Source organism: Mastigoproctus giganteus, chromosome 8, assembly GCF_048544385.1.
Source record: "Mastigoproctus giganteus isolate SK-2022 chromosome 8, ASM4854438v1, whole genome shotgun sequence".
In the NCBI taxonomy this organism is placed as follows: Eukaryota; Metazoa; Arthropoda; class Arachnida; order Uropygi; family Thelyphonidae; genus Mastigoproctus; species Mastigoproctus giganteus.
This window is the reverse complement of record NC_143582.1, coordinates 64,054,687-64,079,176: the sequence shown is the minus strand read 5'-3', so window position 1 is coordinate 64,079,176 and position 24,490 is coordinate 64,054,687. Positions and strand designations below refer to the sequence as shown.

The 24,490-nt window shown below is 36.9% G+C and overlaps 1 protein-coding gene across 1 annotated transcript in view; it reads left to right on the top strand.

Annotated features, from left to right (window-relative positions):
- LOC150081576 (uncharacterized) overlaps positions 1-24,490 on the top strand; it is a 302,450-nt gene that overhangs the window by 132,329 nt on the left and 145,631 nt on the right. The window contains exons 12-13 of the mRNA XM_090380248.1: positions 6,781-6,839; positions 13,998-14,056. Coding sequence (XP_090236374.1) covers positions 6,781-6,839; positions 13,998-14,056 — 118 coding nt within the window. The remainder of the gene's footprint in view (positions 1-6,780; positions 6,840-13,997; positions 14,057-24,490) is intronic.

The window sequence follows — 24,490 nt, the reverse complement described above, 5'->3', positions numbered from 1 at the left end:
TTGTGAATCATTGCTGTTAACTCACTAATTGTTATGCAAAAAAAAAAAAAAGGAAATCCTGTTGTTAGGGGATTTCCCTTTCTTTGTTATTGAACTTGTGCTTGTTTGAGACCATAAAAATTTGTGACTTCAGAGCTTGCCATTTGTAACTTTTAAGGTTATTTTGGTTTTTGTTTGATCATTTATAAATTTTTCCGGGTATTTATTACTAAAGTTTGTTCTTAAGAAGCATATTGGAATAATTTCTTTGTTGTGAATTACAATTATTCTAAGGAAATTAGGCATAATTTGTGTGGGGGGGGGGTTATGCCGATTTATTTAAAGAATGGATTCTAAATTGTTTTGTGCCATCTGTGGAAAACTATTTAAAGTGAAAAAATGTAGATTTCAAAATTTTATTACTATTGCCAGGCCATCCAAAATATTTAAAGCATCCAAACTGTTGAAGTAATGTTCCTACCACCTAATACAACTTCTTTAATTCAGCCATTAGATCAAGGCACCTTTAAAACTCATTATTACATCAGAAAATCGTTATGATGGATTTTGGGAAAAAATGATTCTGAATCTGTTAAAGTGATGGAGGGAGGCATGGAAACATTTTTCAATTGTGGACTGTATCGTAATCATAGCTTTATCGCTCAAAGAAGTAAAACTGCCAGTATTAAATGCATGCTGGCAAAATGTATGGCCAGAGTCAGTTCATTCAGGAAATATGATCCAACCGGCAGAAAACAGAATTGGTGCAATAGTAGAACTTGCTAAGTCTGTTGGAGGGGAAGGTTTTGATGATATGACTACTGAAGACATTCAAGAATTACTGGTAGAAAAGCGGCTGACAAAGCAGATTTGGTGGAAATGGCATTGGAGGTAAATCAAATCAATTCAGAGGATGATAGCACAGATAAATTCTGAAGTTCCAAATTTTACACTAAAAAGCGTACGGAAAGCATAAACTTAGCTGAGCAATTAGAATCATTTTTTTTTTTTTAAATGTAGATCCTTCAACTGGAAGGAACACAAAGTTCAAAAGGGAGCTTCAAAAATGCTTAGCTCCATACCGTGCAATTTACAAAGATTTATCAAGCAAAAGCAAACAATCCCACAATACTTATTTTTTTACAGAGAGAAGATACATGAAATCTAGATGCTGCAGAAGAAAGTTCAAAAGGTGAAGATATTCTGTGAAGATATCAAAAGAGAAAACATTCTCTTTTGATTGTGCTTAGCAGCAATGAAGAGAAAGAAAATTAAATGAATGTGCATTATCTGACATATATGTATAACAGTTTGTAAGATGTTTGTTCAGTTATTACTATTTTTAATAAAAATAAAGTTTCCGATAGTTATATAAAAAATGATGTATTTTGTTAGCTTTTGGAACGTAACCCCCCTTTTTGTACTATTTTCATTATGTAGCACAAAGTGGAATGGAAAGTATAATAACGAGTTGTAGTTAAACTAGGTTTAATGTTAAATACATACGATAAACAGTAAAAACAAAATATGCAGATACATACAGTAACCAGTAATACAAAAGCTTTCGGGCTTTGTTGCCCTTCATCAGTTAACCATTGGATTGAAAGTTTTGGGAATGTAGAACTTAAGAGCATGTGATGGCAGTCGTGCACAGTGAACTGCATGATGCAGCAACTAACTGTTGGAAGTTGAAGTCTGTGGTTGTGATGTATGACAAGGTTGCCACTAGGGCTTGCAAACCGGTTTTATAAAACCGGTTAAATCGGTATTCATATTGAGTTGTTAAAACCGAAACCGAGCTTCTAAAACCGGATTCGAATATTTTCTTAGTTATAGTTTTTTGTTACGCACATTTTCTTTTGTTTGTTCATTTGTCTGGATCGTTCAACTGCTTTATGTTTTAAACATGTTTTTATTTTATTTTATGTTTAGGTGCGAATCTCATGGGCAAGTGGCCCAAATCTAGGAGGGGTACCTTTTATCTTCCCACCTGTATCATGGAACGATGCAGGTGTACTCATTTATGACCGAGTGAGTCGGAGCGATAGCATAAAAGAAAATGTTCAACATTTCTCCATTCCATCTATCTTGTTCGCCAGGCAAGTTATGGAACGCGCCTTATTTGATGGTTACCCACTAGAACAGATTCACTGAATATTGCATCAAATTTCAATCGTAGAAAGTTTTTTGCTTCTTTATTCCTATTAAATTTGCGATCAAATGTTCTCCAAAAAGCAGCTTCACCAAATTTAGTTTTTATGTAATTTTGAAAATACAATAGATTTAATTGGGGAAAAAAAAAATTGCAAGTAAATAAATAGAAAATTTCTTTCGTGAAAATTTTGAAACTTGCCTCGTTTAGAGTCTTCATTCAGTGCTTGCGGGAGTGACGCATAGTATTGTGCCATTGTTATCTTCAATATTTTTATTTAAAATTGTCGATGATATAAATTCCTACTAATTAATATTTATTACTCTTAATATGTCTAAGATGAAATCAAATGTATGGAATTATTTTGCTTGAAAAAGCAAAGATGAAGCACAGTGTTCGAAATGTCAGAAGATAATGAAGTCATCTGGAGGATCTACATCATCTTTGATGTTGCATTTAAAGAAAATGCATCAGATTGACATTAAACAAGATAACAGTGAACCTCCCATAAAAATGGTAAGAACGTTAGAAAACTTTATCGTTAAAAAATCTATGGAAGAAGTGATTTCAAAATTAGCTGCTTTAGATGGATTTTCTTTAAATTCAATTGCCAAGAGTGAGTTTATACAATCAAGCCTTCACCTTCAGAGAAATAAATACGATAAATTACCACCAGCCTCAGTGAATGGAATTAAAAATATGGTTCTGAATTATTATAAAACTAAGAAAGAAGAACTCATTCAGCATTTCAAAAATTCATTGGTTTTGGGTGCACGGTATTCATTGACTCTAGACGAATATACGTCTATACAAAATAAAAGGTATATGAATATAAATGTGCATTCAAAAGACAATCATTGGTCGTTAGGTCTTATTGAAATTAATGGTTCACTTGATAGCAGAAGAACTGAGCAAATTGTGAAGGAACACTTAAAGGAATTTGGTTTGAACTTGGATGAGGATATTGTTGCCTGCACCACCAATGGAGCAGCAATGATGATTAAGTTTGGCAAGCAAATTACACCTAATCATCAACAATGTATAGCCCATTGTATATATCTATCAGTTATAGATGTACTTTATGAAAAAGAAATCAATTATGGTGCCACAGTCTGAGTCTCCCAAAGACAATGAAGAAAATGAAAATAATGAGAAAGTAGTGATGATGAAGAAGTTGAAGAAAGACAGCAAGGCATGCTTTATCAAACCGACTTTACCGATGAGCTCATTTATTTCTTCAATCCAATAGCCAATATTGCACAAACTATTAACAGTCAGAAAAATTTGCAAGCTTTTTCAAAAATCGCCTACCAAAAATGACATATTACAAAATTTTGTTAAAGCAAAATTTAATGGGAAAGAATATAAACTTATATTAGATTGCAAGACTAGATGGGATAGCACATTCTATATGATTGAGAGATTTTTGAAATTGAAAAATTGCATTTCAAATGCTCTATGTGCAGTACTGTCAACTGAAGCTGTGTCTGACGATGACTGGAAAACACTTGAATTGCTATGTGAAACTTTGCGACCAGTTGAAATGATTCTGAAGGCTATAACCTCAGAAGATACAGACTTACTTAAAGCAGTCTTCAGTCGAATTTTTGCTTGCTAAGCTTGATACAGCAGAAAACCCATTTGCTTTAAAGTTTCACCAAAGCCTTTTGCAGCGTTACAGAGCAAGACAAAATTGCCAAATTGTGGCTTTGCTGAGCTATCTACACAACCCCAAAAAGTTTAGGAAAGAAGATTCAGGTTCAAGAACTTTTGATTTTCCAAGTAAGCAAGTTTTGAAAAAGCATGCTGAAGAGATTTATCAGAGATTATTTGCAAAACGTTCCGAAGGAGTCTTAGCATTGAATGAAGAAACTGAAAATAAACGAACTGTTCTTTTAGAAGAAAACAAAGACTCGTCTAGTTCTGATGTTGGAGATACACTCGTGCGAGAGTATGATAGTGTAATAAAGAGATTAACTGAAGAGCCTTCAAAATATCCGAGTGAATTGGAAATCAGCAAAGAATTTAAACTTTTGGAGGCAACTAGCAGTAGAAGTGAAAAGCTGGAGAAAGTTTATAGAGCACTGCTGACCATTAAACTAACAAGTGTCCAATCTGAGAGAGTGTTTTCGATCACTAGTCTCTTTAACACAAAAACACAAAAATAAGGTCAAGTCTATCAGGAAAAATGCTTAATATACTGTGTTTTTTAAAGGATCATTTTCAGAAAAAAGCTGAGCAATAAATTTATTATTTTTTTGTTTACTGTATGAGAAGATAGTTTTTATTCAAAGGATTTGAATACAATTTGTAATTTTGTACAATCTCAAGCCGGTTACTTTTTTGGAGCATTTTAATTTTTAAATTTTTTTTACTATAAGAGGTGATAGATTTTGTTTAAAAGATTTGATTACGATTTGTACAGTCTACCCAAGATAAAATAAATACCTGTGTTGTAAGCTTTTAATTATTTTCCCTAAGTCTGAGAAAATCAGTTTTAAAACCGGTTTTAAGAGTAAACTTCGGTTAAACTCGGTTTTGAAATTTCTCGGTTTTATGGAAGCCCTAGTTGCCACCATTTGTCAGTAATGAGAATGGTTGCTTCAGTAATAGGATGAACACGACATCCTCTGTTTCTGTTGATGGAAGTATTAAAGAAGGTGATGTGCAGTGAATCCAACCAGACGCAGCGCCAGTAATGGCGGAACCGATTGACAACCACAACATCGTGGTGTGGGTCAGTGTTGTGTCGGGCTTACCAGAAGTGCTCAGCAATGGCCAAGTGTTCTATGTCTGCTAAGCGAATGGCTCTTGTGTTCTGAAATATGTTTGCCAAGCCTTCTGCCAGTTTCCCCAACCTAGCAGCTAGTGCAGCTACGGCAAGAAATGCAGTACATTAGTCCACTCTGTAGTAAGTTGGGAACTGGTATTTTCACTCTGGAGATGAGGGATGATAGTTTCCTGCCTGGGAGTTGTACGCACTTTATCCCATGAGATTTCAGGACCGTAGAAACCTGATGTGAACGGTAGTATGGGATAAAGGCACCCTCGGTGGAGTCAATACCTCGAACGGTCCTGTCAGTTGCTACGTGGTCACGAGCCTGTAGGTCGCACCTGTCTAGAGTACTGGTGGGTTAGCCACATCTTGTAATATCTGTCTTGACCCTAGCAATCTCGGTGCATCTCTCATCTGCTGTTTGTTTTTTTTTTTTGGTTTTTACGAGCATTAGCAACTAAAACCATATTGCTCCGGGATATGCGGTGGTCATTCCCTGACCTTTCCGCATCTTCCGTATTTGGTGGTGACGGGCTCAAACCTCTCATCTGCAGAACCAGGTGTGGTGTCGAGAAGATGGCTGTGCATGTGTGCTGATTGGTAGTACGTAAATTGGCCAGCACACGTTGGCAAGCGATAGACTATTGTTCTCAGGTGTGTGCCCTCACATCAGACCAGGGTGTTCAAGTATGGTAGGGTATTGCCTGACTCTAGTTTGATTGTGAATTTTATGAAAGGTGATAGAGAGTTAAGGTGGTCTAAGAGTTGTTTGCCCGAATCTCTGGGAATAACTACAAACACATCATCCATGTAGCAACACCAAAAGGTAATGGGATCTGGTATACTCGTAAATGCACGACCTTTTAATTCTTCCATTGTGATATTTCCTGTGACTGAACTAACTGGGGAACCCATGGCCGTGCCGTGCACCTGTTGGTAAATGGAGTCATCGAACATGATTGGCCACCAGTTAAGCACAGTCTGAGAGTGGTGGAAATATCATCTCAGTTATTACAAAATCACTTAGCTCCCTTCTGGCATTCTCCTCCTTGAATAACTCCTCATGTGTGAATGTAGTAAATGCAAAATACTCATTCAGTTTATCAGCTACCTGAGCAGGATTATCAATTGTTGAACCATCTGTGTTAATTGGACCAATCTGATTCATCCTTTCCTTCTAGAATTTACATAAGTAAAGAACTCTTTGCTGTTTTTCGTTGCATCCTTTGCCTGCCTAATCCCCTTTGTCACTTAATTAGAGACCAGCTGATATCTACCATAGGCTTCTGTGTCACCTGTTAATTTATATGTATCCCATTCATTTTGGTTCTCTGCCACATATCTCATTAGTTCATCTGACATCCATTTAGGCCTAAACCGTGAACAATATTTCTTAGTTGGTATGAAAAGCCTAGTAGCTTTGAAAATTATTTGAATGCTTTCCATTTAGAGACCTGTCATTCAGTACATAAACCCAAGGTTATGAGATTAATAGAGTTTGGCCTATTCTGTTTTAAGCTGCTTTCTCCCCCTCCACCATCCCTTGGCTTTCTCTGCGAAACATTTGCTGTTTTCTCTCTCTCTCTCTCTCTCTCTCTCTTTCTTTCTTTCTTAGAAGGCTTTGAAGGATTTTTCTTAATTCAAGTCTGAAATTAAAACTATAGTATGGATAATGGTATACGCTTTAAATAATTAACAATTTACTTGTCTCTAGCATTGAAGTGCCTCCACAGTTTCTGATAGTTCTGTTAATTAGCAAACCTTGTTTTCTCATTGCTACATGCAGAAAAATTTACCCTACCTGTATACAATAATGTACTATCCTAATATATTAATGTATATATTACAGTGTGGTACTGTCTGTATTTTGCAGTATTAAAGAAGAACAAGCTACTTTGGCGTCCACTAGGCATCTAACAAAGAAAATACATAGTAAGTAAATTTTTTTCCTCTCTTAAAATTTTATTACTTACTTATAATCCTTACAAAACAGGTAAATGGTGCCAAATATACATGTATGGTCAGCATTCAGAGATAGAATACATAACCATACAACACACACAGTGGTGAGCTATAATGGGCTTGCGAGAGCCCATTGTTATTTTTTTTTGAAAAGTTGTGAGCCCATTGTTGAGACGATCATTTATTTTGCAAATGAAATTCTGAATGCAATTATTTAGTATCCAGAGCCGAAACTACAGTGGCGTGAGTGGGGCCACATCCCCAGCATTTGAATGGCACAATCGATGATCAATTATGTATTTTAAAACTGCTTCATTTTTGATTTAATTAGTTGGACCTCTGTTTAACCAACTTCTTTATAAGGATTTTTTTTTTAAAAATTCCCCTTGGTAATTACATTTAAAATAGTTTCCATTGAACAAAGAAAATTTCTGTATAACGAACGGGACAACTTTGTATGCATTATTCTCACCTGTGGCCTTTAGGCAATTAGAAAGTGCGAATTAAGGGTGAAAGGGATTACCATTTCACAATGTTAGTGGTGTCCTTAAAATCTATGCAGCCGCATTCTGAGAAGTTGCGCTAGTCAATACGAAGAAGAAGATTCCTCACACGGACAATAGCTTCTGGTCAACCTGTGTTGTAGTTCCCCTTTACTCCGACAAACAGGCATATGTTTTTTGGAGAAGTGAGTAAATGATCCATGCTTTCCAGTAAATTTCTCCTGTCTATGTTTACATGGTCACGGTAGCTGATATCCATGTGATTCCGACATTTAGCACAGTATTCAAAGAACTAGTGACAGTAGCAATGTAGAGGGAGGCAGCTAAGATATAAACTTTACGAAGATGAAATGTTGGCAGATTTTGAAACTTCATCGAGGCTTTGACTGTGTAGAAAATGTTCTAAAATATAATGACATACAGGCAATAATTAAAAAAAAAAAAAAAAAAAAAACTGTATGCATTATATCACCAATCTCCAAAAAGCCAGTGCAAATTAACGATGATTGCTAAAGAACTTGATGCAGAAACTATAAAGATCGGTTGTGTGTTCAGGCCACGATGTAGCTTCTTGACAGCAATTGTGGGTTGAAGGAATTATCCAACCGACTTTTAAATCTGGAATTTCTTAACGACTTTTAAATCTGGAATTTCTTAACCGTTTAACACTAATGAGCAGCATCCTGCAGGAGCTCTCTTACCTTTCAGAAGCTTAACAGATTCACTATGGTAAAAGCAGATAAATTAATTATTCAAACTATCAATGCTATTGCTAATTTGAAAAATCCTGAAAGAAATTATGAAGGTAAAATTGAGAGCATGTTGAAGTGGAAAGAATTTGAAGGAATCAAAATCGAAAGTAAAAAATTTACATCGTGACAAGTTATTAAATGCATTGTTTTATCCTTAAAGGATAAGTTATTAATGCAACAGGGTGATTTTAAATTAAATAAAGGAAATAACGATACCATTGAAAGAAATTTTAACCATATGCTACCCGAAATCGTGGAATGTAAAAGAACTTTCATATTGTTGGCAAAACGGTGAAAACCGAATAAGAAATTTAAGTTTTCTGATAAAATGTGAAATAAAATTTAATTGATTTTACAGATTTTGTTGAAGACAGTTTATCTTTAAAATCAAGTGAAATTGCCTTTTCAGTTAAGGAAGCCAAAATTATCTTTGAAACATTGCAATTAATAGTGCTTAAGCCGAGCGAGCTTTCAGCCTAATGAATAATATTGAGTGAATTAATGAATAATGTTGACAATTAAACACGTTGCAGATTATGATGACCATACATCTAAATGGAAAACCATTGCTTCAATTCGATCTGGATCGTTACATCAAATCATTCCTCTGTAATCATCGCTCACCTGTTGAGCAAAGCAGAAGATCAACAACGAATATTAATAAAGAAGTAAATTGCATATGGCAATTTTTAGAATAAATTTTTCGTAAATATTTGTGTAATAATTTTTTTTTCATGTAATCTGTGATTTTTGTGTACCTTTTAGAGAATAGTTTGTTTTTTATGTAATATTTGTTTTTATATTATGGAATGTTTTGTAATAGTTTTTATGATATTTGTGATATGGGAAATATTTCGTGTTATTTTTTATTCGCAATATTAAAATTTTATAATGAAAAAATGTGTCTGTTATATTTCCCTAGTTGTTAAATTAAAGAGAGAGACAAATAAAAAAAATGGCGTGTGTGCTGAGTACGCACCGTAGATAGTTTATGCGAAACTTACTTCACATTTCTTTTAGGTATTTTGATTTGTATATTGATTACGAAATAAAAGCACTTTTTTTATTGTAAATATTTTATTGATCAATCACAGATTTTCATAATTTCCGGAAGACAAGATACAATTGATTTATGATAACTAAAGTAAGAGATGTATACAGCTGTACTTGCTACTGCAACGTATCTAAATGTCAATGGAAAACAGCGTCGATTGAAGTACTGATCTTGTAGTTGAAATGGTATACGCAGCTGTTAGGGGCACCTAACAGTGGAATGTAACGAAAATGCGAGACGAAAATAAAGAAATTGTCACAGAGTAAGGGGAAATTGTCACAGGGGGGGCACAGAGTAAGATAGGAGAGCTTAGTAATGTAGGCCCTTGTAAAGAGTCTGAAGGAAAACTCGCAAAGGACCTGCTCATGGGTTCTAGTTTTGACTGTACAGAATGAGCCAAGTATGTACACTTGTGAATATATCTTCTACACAAGGTGTGTCATGTCCAGAGTGCCCCAGAAGTGAACGCAAGCCTGTCAGCCTTGAAGGAAAACCGGAGTGCCCAGAAGTGAACGTATGCCTGTCCGCCACTAAGGAAACATAGTACCCAAGAAAGGGAAAGAAAACCTGTCTGCCAGGAAGGAAGCATGAACGCAAGGAAATTGGAAGTAGCGTCCATTTCGGAACATAAGTCTGTTCATGTTTTTTTCTCGAATCCTGAACTCAAGGACTCGTAATCTAGCTCTGTAAGGAATTGAGTGATAGTTCTTTTAAAAAAAGAACATTAATATTGCATTACTCAAGTTAGTTACTAAGGTTAAGATAATTTGTTATGAATGTTAATAATTTTGAAATAACGAAAGTGTGGTACAGGGGTAAATAAAGGGAAAATAATAGTATAAAGGAATTAGTAAATAAATTATATTTATTGGGGTAGTATTGTAAGGATATGTTAACCTATATCATTAGTTTAGGCCAGGTGCCAACACAAGATAACATATCAGATGAGGTGTAAAGAGAAAGAAGTTTTATTAATTGAGAAACCTCTTGAGTAAAGGGGATGACTAAGATGATAACTAGAGAGTAATTAAGGTAGGATGGGTGATCTATAGTGAATATTATTGAGGTAAGAGGATGCCAGTTGTAATACATTTCAGGTGTTAAAGCTTAGAAAAAAATATAAAAAGAGTAATAAGAGTTGAAATGATTTTTTCTGATGTAAGTGATAAAAATTAGTAATGGACGAGAATGATAGAGTAAACATTGACGATTCATAATAAGTAAGATATAACTGATACAAACTGAAGTTAATAATTTGTAAATTGAGAATAGTTGATTAGAGAGAGAGAGAGATAGTGTATTGTACTGTAGTATGGTTCAAATACAGTGGATTCCGGTTATTTGGGCCACCGGTTAATCGGGGCAGCTGTTTATTTGGGGCAAATCTTAAAAAACAGAACCCAATCAAAAAAATAACCAGGGTTTATTTCGCTTAATTGGGACAACATGCCGTTTAATCGGGGCAGGTGGACAGGAACAGCAGTGCGTAGCATGCACTTCTTGATTAGACCGGGGTTCATGCCTGTGACCACCAGATGCGAAAAGGTCAGGGAAACCACTACATATCCCCGGAGCAATATGGCCTTAGTTGCTAATGCTCCTAAAAACCAAATAACAACAACAATCGGGCAGGAGACCGCAGCACTGGAGATTACCCTACGATTGTCTGTGACCGTGCCACGTTGGATTTCAGTCGGATTTCTGGAGGTCACAACCATAAAACAATTAGCAGTCACCTGTTTATCGGGCTTTCCGTTAGTGCAATCTATCATAAATGGATAGTAAACTTGATCTTATTGAATTTGCGATAATACCGACAGCTGGAATTCTTTGGGTTATTATGATGAAATGTGTTTACACTTCCATGGAATTTTCAATCATATAAAAAAATCACTTTTCAGAATCTTCTCTTGATTCCGATTTTTAAAGCCTCGTAACTTGTTACTCCGTTTTCACTTGCACGTATCGTGTTATTTGAAATTTGTGCATGCCGTATTCTTTGTTATTGATTGCTTATCTTTTTACTGTTTTAAATTTTAATCCCCACTTGCAAATGTCAGAGAACAGAAACGTCAACTAGTTAGTATGTACATATTACAGTACAGTCAGTCCTCGTATAACACATGTTTACACTACACGAATTCGATCATACGCGATTTATAAATAGGGGAACAATATTGTATATAACACGATCTGAATTCGCTTATGCACGATTCGCCTTTGTGTTTACAAGAAATGGCAGTCGAATGCGGAATCACCCCAACTGAATTGCAACACAATAGCATTAAAGAGAAGATTCTGAAAATGTATTTATGTTTTTTATATCAGAGAAGGGAAAACGCTTTTCGCCATAATAACATAAAAACCCACACAATTCCAGCTATTGATATTATCGCAAATGCAATTAGTTCGAGTTTACTACCAGTTTATAACAGATTCCACTAGCAGAAACGCAGCTGGAAATAGTTTTTATTGTTTTATGGTAGTAACCCCCAGAAATGTGCTTGAGTAAAATATGAACTAGTGAGGTGTTAGTGTCTCTCTGCCTTTACGGCTTTGTTTATTCAGTTGCTACACACACACACGCGCAGCTTTGTTTATATGTATCAAGCATGCCTCCTCATTTTGTAATTGTGCTTTATTCCCTAAAAATGAGTAAAATACTTAAAAGGAAGCATTCTGGTGAAGACACTACAGATTCAGAGAGAAAAAGAAAAGCAATATCAATAAACAGAGGCGGACTGGGTCAAAAATTCTTACCCGGGAAAATTTGTAGCAGTTTCATACGAGCATTTATGGCCAAAATCACACCGGCTTCCATACTCTTCTGGCCTCCGGCCCACCGTGGTTTCTCCGGTAAGGCTTATGGCCAGTCTGCCTCTGTTGATAGAGAAAAAATATGAAATTTTGAAACACTTTGAGCGAAATGAAGACCATGTGATATTGCACATGCTACTGGCCTAAATGAGGCAACGCCGAGAATTAGAAAGAATGCAGAGAAAATAAAAACAACTTTCATAGCAGGAACAACTCAAAGGGTAATTAAAATCCATTAGATCAAAACACACAGAATTGGAAGAGATGGAATGGCTGTCATCTGTTTGGATAGAAAATCAAACAAAAAAACAAGTTTGCTTACAATAGAAGCAAAAGCATTAGCAATATTTTATTACATAATAGTCATAATAAAATACATAAGTATTTTATTACAATTATTTATTGTGTTTGGTAATGTTTTGGTTACAAATGTGTGTTCAATCTTAGGTGGTCAGCACCTAACCCTATTTTTCCCATAGGGCCTGTTATTTCTATTGCACTAGGATTTCTAGGAACACAACTATCGTGCTATACGAGGACTGACTGTACATATTAATTATTCCGATTATCACGTATATTCTTCTGATTTTCACATATCATTTAATTTTTTAATTGGTAAGGTAATAAAGGGTAAATTTGTGCTTAATATATATATATATCTTTACTTTTATAGCCTATGGATAATATTCCTCCTATTTTCCCTAATTATAATCACTGTTTAATAAAACTAAATTCAGTCACAAACGTGATCACAGTGACCGATGCTTACTACACATCGTATAGTGAATGGTACTTTACTATGGTGAGTCCATCATAACGTAATTTAATTGTAAGGTGAACCAATTGTAAAGCGGGGTTTCATTGTATTTTTAACTATTTACGTGAAACTTCGGATAATTGGGGCAGCTGCTTAATCGAGCCAAAATGCACTAGTCCCGATGTGTCCCAAATAACCGGAATCGACTATATATGGAAATTGTTATGCTTATATGTAATTATTTATTTTTTATGTAAATGCTGTATATAATGTTCATTAAAGATTTGAGATTTTTATTGAAAAGAGATGTGGCTTTTATGTTCTGCTAACACCCGCTTTACACACCCTAGAATTCTAGTCAAAACAACAACAAAAGACAGACAAATAATGTGTTTTCTCCCCCCCCCCCCCGCACCTTTATGCTAAGCTTTTAGTTTGCGAACCTGGCTATTCTTCAGCTAGCTAAGAAAGCGTATAGTTTCTTAGCTTAAACCTTTTTGGGGTTTGATGAGACAAAGTCAAATTGAGGAAGCATGGCTGTTACAGAATAGATGTGCAAAAGTTTATCTGTAGCCAGAAATTAGTTGGTCATTGCAGCAAGTCTCTCCAGGGCCGAATTGATTGACAAGGCTCAAATCATGTATACTCCCTTCTGTTGTATCCAGACAGAATTGCAGACACTTTCAAATATAAGCAAAAGCAAATGTAAGCAAAATATTGTAATTTTTGTATGTCTTCTAGCCACTACTAATACTGGTATTGTTGCATTTTGTGTTGCTGTTAAGTTATATATTTTATGTTATAATTAGTTCATGCCACTTAAAAATCGAGTATGAACAAGTGGGAATCCCTTGTACCTTATATGTTTTAATAAAAATTATAGGGTAAATAGAATTTATTGTAATAAGTAAATAATTCAAACAGTTTAGTAAATATATAAAATTTTTTATTGAAAACTTCCACATGCCTTTTGTTATCAATAAATTCTTGTGTGAACTTTTGAGCATGAAATTTTGGAAAATTATGCAAATAAATAGACATAAAATTACGGTGAGCTTATAATATTTACTCTTATTTTTACTCTTAATAAAAATAAGAGTAATAAGATTATTGTTTACTGTATCTTGAAATAATTACTTACTTTTATTAAACTTTTATTGTAAGATGGATATTACTTTATAAATTTCATTGCAATTTAAATTTCCTAGTACTGTTACTTATGCTTGCTTGCTTGTGTATATGCAGGTCTAAAAAAGAAGATCAAACAGTTTGAAGAAAGCTTTGAATTAGAGCATGGATATAGAGTAAGTATATAAATTTATTACATTACCTTCTTAATTTAAGTGCTACATGGTGGTCACAATTAAAGTACCTACATTCCAAGGGATGGACAGGCTGCATTCAGCTTTAGATTTCAGTTGTGATTTCAGTAAGATTTCAGTAAGGGCATGCATGTCAGTATACTAGACCTGATCATTCAAAAAAATCCCATTTCCAAAGATCACAGAATTTGGAAATTGAGAGCATGAGGTAACCACAGTGATAGAAGCCCAATATCACTACCCTCTCACTAGTGAAATGTGCTCCACAACTGTTGCAGTGGAGGAAAGCAGCATGAGTGAAAGCAGTTGTTGGAAAAATCAGTGTTGTTGCAGTGGAAGATCTTATCACATAAGAACAAGAAATGGTTGATGCTGCTCAATAACATAGAACGTCACAGAACCTGTTCCATACACATTTTCAAAAAAGAGTGGATTAGTAATTAATTCACTTAAATTAAACTGTACAATAACTTCAGGCAAGCTTGTAGATGTTCGTGAATCATATGTGGATTGGTTGTTTCCCAGATTCATTTGTGATATTGCAATGCAGTTCAATTAGAAGTCATCATTGCCCCACTGCAAGATTTTTTTAAAGGCAAGATATTTTAAAATATTTTGGCTAATTACTTCCCCATTTTGAATCCTGTTAGCTAAACTGCAATACAATTTCCTATAACTACAAAACACAGCGTGTACAACAAAAATATAAATATACAGTTGTGCCCCTGTATCCACTGATTCAGTTACCTGCAGTTAACAATGGAAAAAACACGAAAAAACTTAACATGTACTATTCGCGTGTTCAGTTTGATGCTTCTCTTTATTTTTTTTGATGTCGATTTTAAATCGAACAGCTTCCCTTTATTTTTTACAATGTTGTGTATGGTTTGGTCACCAACATTATAATGGTTCTTTAGAGATTTAACGGATGCACCGTTTTCAAACTTTTGAATAATTTCAAGTTTTTGTTTGAATTTTTTATTTAATTTGCGATTTCTAAACAAAAAAAAGAAAATAAAGTTACTATAAAAAAAAAAAAATATATATATATATATTCCGACATCTCTGACAAAAAAAAATGAAACAAAATTTGTCCTTTTGCGGTGCGACGGAACACAACAATCGACACGACGCACTAAATCAAACTAAACATTTGATCTCTTTTTTTCTTTCTTTCTTTTTTTGTTTTGAGCAGTAGGTATGAAGACAGTGGGAACTACAAGATAATAGGCACATTATCTCCCAATGATGACTTATAATGCCAGTTCTTGTCACTTATTTACAACTTGCAAAATATCTGTTTATACCTATTCTAGTTATTACTTGAATTTTATGATTTCTGCTTGATTTTTTTTTTTTTTTTTTAAATTTGGAGTCTTGAAGTGTCCTGGTTAATCCAATCCCGGTAAATCGAGAGTCTGCTGTACTTTATTATTATCGTATTTAATGTTGGTAATATCTTACTTAAGTTTAATTTATCAATTAAACTTTGTTATATATGGGGTCAGCAGCTTTATTATATATTATATGTATTTACAAGAACACCACGTTATATATGGGGTTAGCAGGAGTTCGCTTATATCTGTGGTTTCAGCCATCCACGGTAGGTCTTGGAACGTATCCCTTTCTGATACAGGGGGTCTTACTGTATGTAGATTATAACCTCTATCTTTGCAGCCAGTTGCAAGATAGGCGAGTTGATATACACAAATACTGAAAACACACACACACACACACACACACACACACACACACACACACACACACACACACACACACACACACACACACAGTGTTGCTGGAAGAAGCTGTATTTAAGTGGTATTCACAGCAACGATCAGTGGCGTTGGATGCGATGGCAATTCTACCTGATAAATGTATAAAAAGACAATACTGTACATTTATCCATCTATCGAGAGATAAATGTATTATCTTTTTATAATTTTTAAATAAAGGCTCTACAGTGATATTTTTTTATTTATTTTCATCAGCACTACCTCTATCATTAAATTTTCCATTTATTTGTGTTCTAAGTTTTTTGTCATTTAGGGCTATCTTTTACTTCACTAATCTGGATTATTGCTTAATGACCTCCCCCTCTAGATGACCTCCCCCCCACCCAATTAATCTGGATTAGCGAGGGTTTACTGTACATACATTATTTTTGTTCTGTTGGGGTGCCTAAATTAGAGAATACTTTGTGGTACTCTACAGTCTACTTAAAGGGTGAGAAATGCTGTTATAGTCCAATGTATTCATTTGGCATTGAACAAGTTCTGTTTTTTGAAATCTTTAGTCATTTATCCACCACTCCTTTCCATTCTCTTACAAGGTTTATTAGCACTTTGAGCTTAAACCACAGGCTGTCTCTCTTTGAAGTTATGGAACAGTTAGTAGAATCAAGTGTTCATAGTATTCCAGAACATTCCCATTTAATATCAGCTGCACCTCTAAAATTGATTGTGAATCAATTTTAGAGCTGCAGCTTTTAGAGTAAAAAAGAGAGTGAATCTTGATTCACTCTCTAAAAATAAAATATACAAATGCAGTGTTATCATTAGAATAAAATTCTATGTTACAAATTATAAACTGAAAAAAATATTTACTATGATGCAAAATTCAATATCAAAATTCATTTTTAATCAGTGTCTCAATGTGTGAATACAGACTGTTGAATAAAGGTGAAGTGCTCTCTTAACGCAGTTGAGATCACCCCTTATGTTTTGCTGACGCTGGCATGTTTGCAGTGATGTAATTCAATAATGTCTGTGATGGACCGTCTAATGCAAACTGGCGTGAACTTAGTTCACCAGTAGTCAACCACCTTTAGTTGCCACGTAATAGAAACCAGTCACTCACTATCGAGTGCGGGTTAACTACTGCTTGCACTTTATAAAATCTAAAGAGTGTCAGTAGGTCGTTATCAGTCCATGCTAAATCCATATCCATGGAGAAAAATGTAAATATTCAGAAGACTATCTAAAATTTGGCTTTATCACCTTGATCAGCAATGGCATAGAGAAGCCACAATGCATTTTGTGCAATGTCGTTCTCAGTGCTGAATCTATGAAACCTTCAAAACTGAAACATCACTTAGAGACAAAGCATTCAGAACATACTAAAAAGGATTTGGAGTTCTTTCGACGCCATGAAACTGGTCCCAGACATCAGAGACAGGAAGTTTTCCGCAACAGCACAGCAGCAGTGCAAGCATCATATGAAGTTGCATTGGAAATTGCCAAACAAAAAAAAAACCTTACACGATTGGAGAAACGGTCATCAAACCCTGCATGTTGAAGATGGTGAAGTTATTTCTTGGGGAAGCCAGTGAGATAAAGATGTGACAAATATCTCTGTCCAATAACACTATTCAGAGGTGCATTTCAGATATGTCCATAGATGCTGAAAGAGGAGGTTTTGAATGAAATCAAAGTTTCTCCATTGTTTTCTTTTCAAGTTGATGACTCAACGGATGTAAGTTCATGTTCTCAGTGCTTGTCTTCGTGAAAAATATTCATTTAGATGACATCAAAGAAGAGTTCCTGTTTTGTAGTGCACTTGAAACTACTACAAAAGGTGAAGATATTATGGAGAAGATAAATACCTTTTTTGAAACTGGAGGACTACAGTGGAAAAACTTCTGTGGGGTTTGTATAAATGGAGCACCACTATGCTAGGGTAAAAGTTGGGCTTTCAGACCAAAGTGAAAGAACTTGCTCCCCAAACAAAGGATATTCACTGCATGATTCACCGATGTGCTCTTGCCAGTAAGACCCTTCCAGCTCCTCTCCAAGAGGTACTTGATTCTCTGATCAAAATTGTGAATTACATTAAATTTGGAGCCCTCAACACTCATCTGTTTAAAGAACTCTGTAAAGATATGAATTCTGACCACGAGGTACTTCTTTTCTACACTGCTGTATGCTGGTTGTCGCAAGGAAATGTTGTCAATCGTGTCTTTGAGTTGAAAGATGAAATCAAGTTGTTCCTGGAAGTGCAAGGGAAACATGACCTTGTGGCTTACTTTAATGATGAAGTTTGGAAGAAAAGAGTTGCTTACTTAGCAGACATTTTAGACCAACTAAATAAGCTGAACCTGACACTTCAGGGAGGGAAAGGAAACTCCAATTTCAAGACTACACCTCATCGGCTTGAACACCGGTCTATCAACTTACAAAGTTTTTTTTTTTTTTTTTCCTGGTAGTTGTTGGCGCATCAGCTTCTGCGGCCATAATGCACCTCCCAAGGTTTTTGCAGTACTTTGATCCAAGCCTGAGGCAGGATTCAAACCCGCGACCTATAGGTTGCCAGGCAGTCACTTTACCCACCCGGCTAGCCCGGTCGGCGTCACGGCAAAGTCTGTGTCACTGCAGCAGATTTATGCACAGCACCTGCCCACCTGGCTACAGAGTCGCCATCTAATCAAGTGGAAATACCCCTGTCAGCATTGAGCCTGCTCAAACCATTCAAGGCCTTATACACCTGAATCAGATCGCCTTGTAGTTGCCTAGTCTCCAGATGCTGCAACCTAAAATGAGGCCTCTAGACCTGTACACAGTACTCAAATGTGTGGCCTGACCATTGCATTATACAAAGGGATAGTCAGCTCCTTGTCTCTGCTAGAAAAATTCCTATATATCATTGACAAACTCCATGACTTGCTCCGGCAGTCCGTCTGAACTGCTCACAGAACGTCATATCTGACTGCACAATTATCCCAAGATCTTTTTCATTCTCCACCTCCCAGGTCTTTTTCATTCTCTAACACACAGTTGGTACATTTCACTTGGGTTACTGCTACCCATATGCAGTACTTTGCATTTGTCAACTTAAACTTCAGTTGCACTTCTCAGCACATCTACCTAACTCGGTGTTGGGTCCACTGTTGTTTTGTATATTTATCAATGATATTGATGAAGGTATATCACGCTTAGTATCGAAGTTTGCAGATGATACAAAGGTTGGCAGGGTTTTTAATGACAGTAATGGCAGTGTGTTACTGCAACAGGATCTAGAAAATTTGGGCAGATGGGCTGAGAAGTAGCAACTGAAGTTTAACATTGAAAAATGCAAAGTACTGCATATGGGTAGAAGTAACCCCAGAGAAACATACCAACTGTTTGATACTACAAGTAAGGAGGTAGAAAATGAAAAAGACATGGGTGTAATTGTGCAGTCAGATATGAAGTTTTCTGAGCAATGCAGACAGGCTGCCAGGGCAAGTCATGGGGTTTTGTCAATGATATACAGGAATTTTGTTAGCAGGGAAAAGGAGGTGATTGTCCCTCTGTATAAGGCAATAGTCAGGCCATGCCTTGAGTACTACGTGCAGGTGTGGAGGCCTCGTTTTAGTGAGGATGTAGATTTGCTTGAGTGTTTACAGAGAAGGGCAACAAGATTGGAGAGGGGAATGAAGGGATCCTCTTACCAGGAGAGGCTTAAGTTCAAATTTGCAGCAGCTGGAGACTAGTTACCCGGCGAGGTGATCTGATTGAGGTGTATAAGGCCTTGAATGGGTGGAGCACGCTGAATTCTGATGGGATTCTTCCACTTGTTCAGATTACGAACCTAAGGGGGCATAAATTGAAATTGAGGAAGGACAGATGTGTGGAAATTTGCCTTTAGCCAGCGGGTGGTTAATTGCTGGAAAAAACTTCCATCTGTTGTTGTGGAAGTTGATAGGTTAAAAAATTTAAGGAGGAACTGGACAAATATTTACAGGGGATTGTTTTGTAATTTTTTTTTTTGGCTGATGCTGCATAAGCTCATACGCTTGCTTTCTTGCATCACATGCCACTACTACTACTACTTTTCTAGATTCTGTTGTAGTAGCATACCGTGTATAATGTCATTAACAATCCTGCCAACCTTTGTACCATCTGTGAACTTGGACTTTAAGCCCGATATACCTTCATTGATATAATTGATAAATACACAAAACAACAATGGGCCCAGCACTGAACTGTGGGGGATGGGGGACTCCACTAATAACATTAGTCCATGTAGAGCAGTGTTCATTTATTTATTACCACTCTCTGCCGTCTCCCACTCATCCATCCCTTTATCAATTGCAGCGACTTGCTCTTAATGTCATAGCATTAAGGGCAAGTCGCTACAATTTGTAGAGTAGTCTTCTGTACTTAAGCATTTCTTCGTAAGAGCAACCCTTTGTTTCATTCACTAATCTTGTTGCCCTTCTCTGTACTCATTCCAGCAGCTCTACATCCTTCTTGAAATGAGGCCTCCAGACCTGTATACAGTACTCAAGGTGTGGCCTGACCATTGCCTTATACAAGGGAATAATCACCACTTTATCCCTGCTAGAAAAATTCCTGTATATCATTGACAAGACACCATGAGCTACTCTTGCAGCTCGTCTGCACTGCTCAGAACTCTTCATATCTGCCTGCACAGTTACCCCCAGGTCCTTTTCACTACCACTGTCAGTGTAGTTCCACAGAGATGATACGTTGCCCTGGGGTTGCTATGTAGTACTGTTTAACCTATGTAGTACTTTACATTTGTCAATGTTTGCCACCTTCAACTTCATTTGCCACCTCTCAGCCCATATGCTCAACCTTTCCAGATCCTGTTGCAGCTGCATAGCGTCAGTAGTGTCCATAATCAATATTCCTTACCGTCATCAATATTATTTATAAATATAGAAAAGAATAATGGACCCTATTCTGAACCCCGAGGGACTCCACTAATAACATTAGTCCACGATGAGCAGTGTCCATTGATTACCACTCTCTGTCTTCTCCCCCTCAACCACCCCTTTATGCATAGCAGCAATTTGCCTCCAATGCCATACTGCTCCAATTTGTGCAGCAGTCTTCCATGTGCAACGGTATCAAAAGCCTTTCTATGATTCAAGTATATAATATCAAAGTTATTCCCTGCATCCAGTTCTTTTGTGACTGCATCGTAGTATCCAATCAAATTGGTCAGGCAAGACTTTCTCTTAACAAAACCATGCTGTGTCCGAGCTATAACTCAAGTCTTGTCTAGATGATCCTGCAGTGTTTTTTAACCAGTGCCTCCATTAATTTTCCTGGAACAGAAGTTAAACTCACGTCTATAATTACTTGTGTCAGCCTTTGATCCTCCTTTGTGAATTGGGGTCACATTTGCACATCTCCAGTCTATGGATACCTCCCCTGAGTCCAAGGAAGCTCTCATAATTATGGCTAAGGGTTTGCTTACTTCCTTTGCTGCCTCCTTTAATATAACTGGATAGATCCCATCCACCTCAGGTACCTTTCTTGTGTTTATCTTCAACAATTTCTCCTCCACTTTACTCTCAGTTATTACAAGATTATCTAGCTTACTGCCAGAGTTGAATACTTCCCTGGCATTACCCTCACTGAATAACTCCTCATATGTGAATGTTGATTGAAAATATTCATTTAGTTTGTTAGCTACCTGAGCAGGATCATCAACAGTTGACCCATCGATATCAAGTGGACCAATCTGATTCATCCCCTTCCTTCTAGAGTTTACATAGGTAAAGAACTCTTTGCTGTTTTTCTTTGCATCCCTTGCCAAAGATTTCTCGTAATCTGCCTTTGCCTGCCTAACCCCCTTTGACACTTAATTACAGACCAGCTGATATCTACCATAGGCTTCTTTGTCACATGTTAATTTTTATGTATCCCATGCATTTTTCTTCTCTGCCATATGTCTCATTAGTTCATCTGACATCCATTTAGGCCTGAACTTTGAACAATATTTCTTAGTTGGCATGTAAAGCCTAGTAGCTTCCTAGTAGCTCCTAGTAGCTTCAAGTTCTTTGAATGCTTCCCATTTTGAATTTGCTGTTCGTAACATCATCAGTTGGTCCCACTGTATAGAATTTAAATACTGTCTCAGACCATCGTAGTCGCCTTTATGAAAGCAATAACCTTTACCCCTGATGGTAGTTACCTCTTTGAGTAAATCCCACTTCAGCACACTGTGATCACTGCCACCTAGTGATTCCTTTATCTGCAGATTCTTAATGCATGAAGAATCACTACTGATAATCAAATCAAGAGTATTACACCCTCTAGTTGCCTTCCGAACATGCTGATGTAGAAAACAATCATCCAATAAATTCACAAAAGCTTTGCTTGTGTGTGAGTGACCAACCCACAAATTCTAGTCAATATCTGGGAAATTAAAATCCCCCATTATAAGACTCTCTGATTTACTGGCCCACTCTATTTCCCTGTAGAGTGTCTTATTATACTCATCAGAGTCTTTAGGCCTATAGCACACTTCTACTCTCAATATTGATCTCCCAATACTTATGTCACACCAAACTGACTCGACACTGCACTGTCCAGCGATGTCGACTGGCTTCACTTCCTTGATTTTATGTGTTTCTTAACTAATAGCATAACTCCTCCTCCCTTCCTATCCCATCTATCCTTTCTGTAGACATTGTGCTCCCCAAATTCCAGTTCTGCATTCCTTATATCTGTGTGACACCACATCTCTGATAGGCACCTCGTACCCAGGTGGGAAGGAAAAGCAGTGCGTAGCACGCGGTTTTTGATTAGACCGGGGTTCGAGCCCGTCACCACCAAATACGGAGGATGCGGGAAAGTCAGGGAATGACCACCGCATAACCCGGAGCAATATGGCCTTAGTTGCTAATGCTCCTAAACAACAAACAAATAAACCACATCTCTGGTATCCCAAAAATATCTGCCTTTGATGTTTTGGGCAATACCTCAAATTCATTAAATTTATTTACCAAACTCCTAGCATTGGTGTACACGCAAGTATAAAAGCACCTGTTCCTATTCTTAGCTACTCTAACACAACCCATGTGTTTACTTGTACTGCAATGACTCCCAGCAGTCTCTGAAATAACCTGCATCTTGTTTTCCAGGCATCTGCTCATTCCAATAGAAGCAGTGCAAGAATCGCTTTCACCTCTGCCAGTGGGTACTGTTAATCTATTAGTCTTTGTATCCCCCCCCCAAAGCTAGCAGTTTTTCGACCCACCTAACACTGCCTCGATAGCATCAACAAATATTCTTGCACCCTTTCTATTTAAGTGTATCCCATCCCTGTAGAAGCAGTCTCTCCTGTTAACAAGTACAGACCAGGCTGAAAAAATTGAAAAAATTCTCCCCCTTGAGCCTTGCACAATCTTTCCAGAGCCGAATTGATCGACAAGGCTGTCATCATATACTCCCTCCTATTGTGTCTGAGCAGAATTGCAGACACTTTCAAATTCAACCCTAATTCACGGCTTTTTTTCAACAGTGACCTGTACTTGTTAAGTAATTCTGCTGGTCTCCTACTCTTATATCATTAGTGCCAACGTGTACCACTATATCACCTTTTGTGCCCTTAAAAGATGATATCCCCTCTACAACGTCATCAATCTTGGCCCCTGGCAGACATGCCCTGGTCCTATTCCACTTATCCTTTTTACAAAGCATTTTCCCCTTTTCCCTGACAGTAGAGTCACCAACAACTACTAGTTCCTGTGGGACCAGCGCATTCTGCCTTGGGGGTTGCCGCTGTTTTGCATGATGACCAAGTGCAAGCTTTGGCATTGATGTGGGCAGCTGACAGCTTGATGGGCACCTCAATTTAGATCCTTTGAGGGCATCCACCCTGTCCTTCAAGCTCTCATATAGGCCCATAACAATGCTCAGTTGTCGCCTGATTTCCTTACACTCCTTGCATCGTGCACACACACACACACACACAAAGACATCCCCCATGGCAATATCATGTCCCGTATCCGATTGCTCCACAAACATCATGCAAGCAGTGCATTCTAAAAGGCTGTGATTCAGAGGGAAACTGTCCCCCTCAGTTCTTCCCTGAGCCACAGCACTCCCAATAGCTTCAGCATTTTGTTCAAGATGATACAAAGGTTGGCAGGGTTGTTAATGACAACCCTGCCAACCTTTTTTTGCTCCTGTGGCAGTGTGCTATTGCAACAGGATCTAGAAAATTTTGGCAGATGGGCTGAGAAGTGGCAACTGAAGTTTAACATTGAGAAATGCAAAGTATTGCGTATGGGTAAAAGTAACCACAGAGGAACATACGAACTGTGTGGTTCTACACTTATGGTGGTAGAAAATGAAAAAGACTGGGAGTAATTTTGCAGTCAGATGTGAAGTTTTCTGAGCAATGCAGACAGGCTGCAAGAGCAGGGCATGGGGGTTTTGTCAATGATATAGAGGAATTGTTACTAGCAGGGAAAAGGTGGTGATTATCCCTTAGCTACTTAAGGTAATGGTCAGGCAATGCCTTGAATACTGCGTACAGGTCTGCAGTCCTCATTTTAGTAATGATGTAGATTTGTTTGAGTGTATGTACCGAGGGGAATGATGGGATCCTCTTACCAAAAGATGCTTAAATTCATCATAAACTCCCTCCTATTCTTGTCTGGGCAGAATTGCAGAT